At 32.3% G+C, this 5,929-nt stretch overlaps 1 protein-coding gene across 1 annotated transcript in view; it reads left to right on the forward strand.

The window, feature by feature from the left end:
* The window catches only part of LOC104759268 (probable phospholipid-transporting ATPase 4), a 7,953-nt gene continuing 5,896 nt past the window's right edge, over window positions 3,873-5,929 (forward strand). Inside the window, exons 1-2 of the mRNA XM_019238869.1 lie at window positions 3,873-4,264; window positions 4,648-5,925. Of these exons, the coding sequence (XP_019094414.1) occupies window positions 4,749-5,925 (1,177 nt within the window). The 5' untranslated portion in view covers window positions 3,873-4,264; window positions 4,648-4,748. The remainder of the gene's footprint in view (window positions 4,265-4,647; window positions 5,926-5,929) is intronic.

A 5,929-nucleotide genomic window follows, 5' to 3' on the forward strand; every position in this document is an offset into this window, starting at 1 on the left:
CTAACATCTCATTTGTGAACCCAAACCGACATATAATTTTGTTCTACTTGTAAAATCTAAACCCTAACCATCTCATTTGTGAACCCAAACCGACATATAAGTTCGTTTGAATTGTGAAATCTAAACTCTAAGATCTCATTTGTGAACCCAAACCGACATATAATTTTGTTCTACTTGTAAAATCTAAACCCTAACCATCTCATTTCTGAACCCAAACCGACATATAATTTCGTTTGAATTGTGAAATCTAAACCCTAACATCTCATTTGTGAACCCAAACCGACATATAATTTTGTTCTACTTGTAAAATCTAAACCCTAACCATCTCATTTGTGAACCCAAACCGACATATAATTTCGTTATAATTGTAAAATCTAAACCCTAACCAGCTCATTTGTAAATCCAAACCGACATATAATTACGTTTGAATTGTAAAATCTAAACTCTAACCACTTCATTTGTAAACCCAAACCGATAAATAATTTTATTCTAATTTTAAAAATCTAAACCAAGCCAATATTTATCTTTCCTTAATTAAAAGTATGCAGAATTTGTTTCCTTATTTAGTTTGCTTTTTAATTTAGTTTTGATTTATTTTTTAAATAAAATATTAGATGGAAGATTCTGATTGGCTGAGAGAAGAGGGGGTGAATGGAGAAGTTCACCCCTAGGGGTGAACCTAAGTATTTTACTTTATAGGGAGAAGCTATAAAGATTTCAGTTTTATATTATGTGAGTTAAATGTGAAATTAATTGTTTTTAAATTTGTGTTTTAATATAAATTTTTTTTTTTGTTAAAACTGCATTGCCAAGTGGACCAATAAGGAGAGTGAAACTCTATAAATTATTAAAAATGATACATGAATATGTGAGATAACCAGAGACATAATAGATAATTACATATGGATCATTTCAACTTTATGATCTTATTGTGTGGTGAATATTGTAAGGAAGTATGAAAATAATGACTTATAAGATGTTAATATAAAATAGAAAATGGAGATAAACATTTTAAAAGATTAAAATAAATATATAAGATATACATATCATACAAACTCTAAAACTAAGCTTTTACAATGATATTTGATTTGATTTTTTATAACCCATACAACAACAATAACAAAAAAAAATACAAAACAAAACAAAAAAAGAGATTTGAGAGTAGTGGAAGAAGATGAGAGAATGAAAGAGTGATAGACTAAGAGAATAAGATAATGAGTATTTATAGGAAGAGAAATGATGAAAAATTACATTTAGAAAAATGAGAGTTACAATTCTAATTTATTGTTTTGTTTTAATACAATTGATTAATACAACTTAGTGGAGAAATAAAGTTAATGCATAATTTATAGGGAGAAGCTATAAAGATTTCAGTTTTATATTATGTGAGTTAAATGTGAAAATTAATTGTTTTAAATTTGTGTTTTAATATAATTTTTTTTTGTTAAAATTGCATTGCCAAGTGGACCAATAAGGAGAGACTGAAACTCTACTTTTATATATATGATTTACAATTATACAATTTGGAATTCTGATGTGCCGCATTGTGAAAGTTCATAAAATGATATACTAAGCTATAAATTTTTTATATATGTGATTAATTAGTTTATATACTTGTATAATTTCTCTTTCATATACAAATCACTTTTTCGCGACCGACCACTCACTTACTCTCAACAAGTACTGAATTATCGTTTGTGGGAGGAATGTACGGAAAAGAAGTAACACAGTAAATAGCATACGACTGACTACGTACGGTACCGTTCGGTAGAAACAATTAAAAACGAAAAGTGATTCAAATTTAAAAACGACATTATAGCACCTACTATATAGTATCAATCAAAGATATTAATGAAATGATTTAATAACTCATGGAACTTTCATAAATATGGTTGTCCTTTTTGTTTTGTCATTTTATGATCACAGTGCGACATACCCATATGAAATTGAAATGCATTACTATGAACGTAGGAATTTTAAAAATATATCCAACTGCAAATTGAAACAAAAAAATGCCTTAAATGGATAATATATAGTCATGGGACGCCACTATGTGTGAGTTCTCTCACGTTTTATGTTATGGCTGTTTCGATTTCTTAATCAACGACCCTAAATGATGTCTGTGGAAAAGTCAAACAAATCAACGACCCTTAAAGGTGAGTTGTTTAGGTGAAAAATGAAATAACAATTAATTCTCCTTAACTAGAACGGTTTTGTCTCAACTCTCTAATAAGTCATGTGTGTGCGTCTTATCGTATCTGTTCAAATCTAAATAAATACTTATATCTCGGGTTTGTAAAGGAACACTATTAACATTACCTCCTCATCTATAATTACACTGTTTCCCATGTTTTTTGTTTAATCTAGCTAATCTCCACTGTTATTTATACAAATAATATGATGCTGTTGGGGATCAATAATGGACTTTTGGAATGAATAATGAATTCATAAACGAAAATTAACTAGTACTACTAGTTATAGTTTAATTAATGGTTTTCTGATTTCTACAAATTAATGTTTTTTAATAGATTTTTTTCAATAGCTACATTACCTCCTCATCTACAATTACTACTGTATAAAACAAATACTACTAGGGTAAAAGAATTAGTAAATAAAAAAAGTGGAAAAAGTAGGTCAAATGTAGTGCACGGGAAAAGGAAGTTCAAATCATATTGATGGGGCGATAGACTCGATAAAGCTCCCATGGAATCTGATGGTGGTGAGATCCCATGCATGTGATTATCCTTCCTACCTAAGTTTTGCTTAATAGTATTAATTGACCATTCACTTTCAAGCCATGCTTTAATTAATCCTCATCCGACTTTGATTTGGCATGTTGCACTCTTCTTATTAGTATTACCCTGCTGTGCTTACATTCAATTTGTCCATATACTGGATGTCACACCAGGCAATGTCACGTCTCCATCTATCATCATCATACATTCATTATAATTACATGTTTAAACATATAAGTTGGGACCAGAAAAAAAAAAGTAGACAATGATATCAATTGATTTTATAGAGAGTGTTGTAATACGCAAGTGTGTCTCTATAATAAACACATGTGACCAATAAAGGAACGAAACATCATCATCCATGGATCAGTTTTTAAAAGACACAAAAACGGTGCGGATAGGTTCAATCCACTGAGTGTAATTAACTTCGCCGCGATCTCGCTTCGTAAAAGAAAAGGAGGTTTACTGACACGTCATCTCCCAATGGGGCTAAATACTTTTAAAGCAACACTTTTTTTTTTGTTTCTTTAGACAATGGAGGGGAATAGTAAATACTAATCTTTTTCAAAAATATGTACCTAATAAATACAAAGACTTTTTTAAAACTAATTGGAAATACCAATAACAAAGAGTTGTCGGCATTTATTATATGAATTTAAATTAAAATAAATCTTTGAACTTGTATAAAACTTGAGTGGAATTAGTGTTTATATTTTCTTTCTACTATTAATTTAGTTTGTTTGACCAATCAAAGAGTGATCTAATTAATTGAAATGGAAAAAAATTTATGACCAGTCCTCCTTTCACATAAATGATTTTATATTGTAAATTTAAGTCCATTTGATCACAATTTAAATCATTCATCTACAAATTGTAGTAATTTAAATCTACAAATTGTAGTAATTAAAATCATTCATCTGCAAATTGTAGTAATTAAAATCATTCATCTGCAAATTGTAGTATAATTTTTAAAATTCGGTGGTGACTTTATTATTACCAGTTAGATTATAATGTGGGAGTGTTTCTACAAAATAACATAAACATTTTATAACAGATTAACAGAAGTAAAATTATTTCTTAAAAAAATACTTACTAGTTAGTAGTTATTTGAAGTTAATTAATTAGAGAGATCATCTTAGTCCGAGAGAGAGAGAGAGAGAAGAAGAAGACGGAGAAGAAGCAACACAGAAAGATCCCTTGACATCACAACTCTAGTGCTTCAGATTTCTCAGTCTTAAGCAATAAGCAAATAAACAAAAGCTAAATCACAAAAAGAGAACCAAATCTGTGTCTTTGTCCTAAAACCCTCCCTCTGTGAATTGTGTTGCTTTGCTACTACTTCTACTACTACGTCTCTGGAGAGAAAGTCAAATTCTCTAAGAGAAAAAGAGTGAGAGAGAGAGAGAGAGAAAGTTTCTTCATTTTTTCTTGCGTATTTGATCTGCCATTGTCATCAAACTGCTCTCAGCTCATCAATCAGCCTTCTTGCTTAAATTTTTCGGTCTCCTCTCTCCTCCTCCCCCACCTCGGTAAATTTTCTCCGTCCAAGATCTTGTTACTGTGTTTGAAGATCTTGGAATTGCTTTTGCAGCTTTGCTCACTTCGTTTCATATTTTCCTCGGATCAATCGGAATTGCAAATGCGTTTGAATTTTTAAAGTTTCTTTTTTTTTTAAATTTTGTTTTCCTTGTCCTTTTCCGAGTTTCTTGCTAGATTTGAAATCCAAAATGTTAAACTCGATTCATTTTGGTCCGTTAATTAGTTTTACTCCTCATACAGATTTGTGATTACTGACTTGTTTTTCTTATAAAGTATGCTTTTTTTTTAACAGACATATATATTTTCATTCAAAAGGTTGAACCTTTATCTAATGAGAAATCTAATTCTGTATCGGGTTTAATCTTCTGTGCAGACCAACATTTACTAGGGATATAAGACATTGACCACAATTGAGAATTTTGATGAAGAAGAAGAGTTCTTGATAAAGATTCCTGTATTTGTTCTTTGTGGGGAATGGCAAGAGGTAGAAGAAGGTCAAAGCTGAGACTTAGCCATATATACACATTTGGATGTCTTAGGCCAAGTGCAGACGAGGGTCAAGATCCTCACCCTATCCAAGGTCCAGGATTTAGCAGGACTGTTTACTGTAATCAGCCTCATATGCACAAGAAGAAACCTTTGAGATACCGCTCTAACTATGTCTCTACAACCAGGTACAATATGATCACTTTCTTCCCCAAGTCACTCTACGAACAGTTTCACCGCGCTGCCAACTTCTACTTCTTGGTAGCTGCCATTCTTTCTGTGTTCCCTCTTTCTCCGTTCAACAAATGGAGTATGATTGCTCCGCTGGTGTTTGTTGTTGGACTCAGTATGTTAAAGGAGGCTCTTGAAGATTGGAGTAGGTTTATGCAAGATGTGAAGATTAATGCAAGGAAAGCTTATGTTCATAAACGTGATGGGGAGTTTCGTCGCAGAAAGTGGAAAAAGATTAGTGTTGGGGATATTGTCAAAGTGGAGAAAGATGGCTTCTTCCCTGCTGACTTGCTCTTGTTGTCGTCCAGTTATGAGGATGGGATTTGTTATGTAGAGACTATGAATTTAGATGGTGAGACCAACTTGAAAGTGAAAAGGTCCTTGGAAGCGACATTATCGCTGGATGACGACGAATCTTTTAAAGATTTCACGGGGACTATAAGATGTGAAGATCCAAACCCAAGTCTTTACACATTTGTTGGCAATCTTGAGTATGAGCGGCAGATATTTCCACTGGATCCAAGTCAGATTCTGTTGAGAGATTCAAAGCTTAGGAATACACCTTATGTTTATGGAGTTGTGGTATTCACAGGGCATGATACTAAAGTGATGCAGAACTCAACGAAATCGCCTTCGAAAAGGAGCAGAATCGAAAAGACAATGGATTATATCATCTACACGCTTCTAGTCCTACTTATTTTGATCTCTTGCATAAGTTCATCCGGATTTGCTTGGGAGACAAAGTTTCACATGCCGAAATGGTGGTACTTAAGACCTGAGGAGCCTGAGAACTTAACCAATCCAAGTAATCCTGTTTATGCTGGAGTTGTCCATCTGATCACTGCTCTGTTGCTGTACGGATATTTGATACCAATCTCTCTTTATGTCTCCATTGAGGTTGTGAAAGTGTTGCAGGCATCTTTCATCAATAAAGATTT

Source organism: Camelina sativa, chromosome 17, assembly GCF_000633955.1.
Source record: "Camelina sativa cultivar DH55 chromosome 17, Cs, whole genome shotgun sequence".
Lineage (NCBI taxonomy): Eukaryota > Viridiplantae > Streptophyta > Magnoliopsida > Brassicales > Brassicaceae > Camelina > Camelina sativa.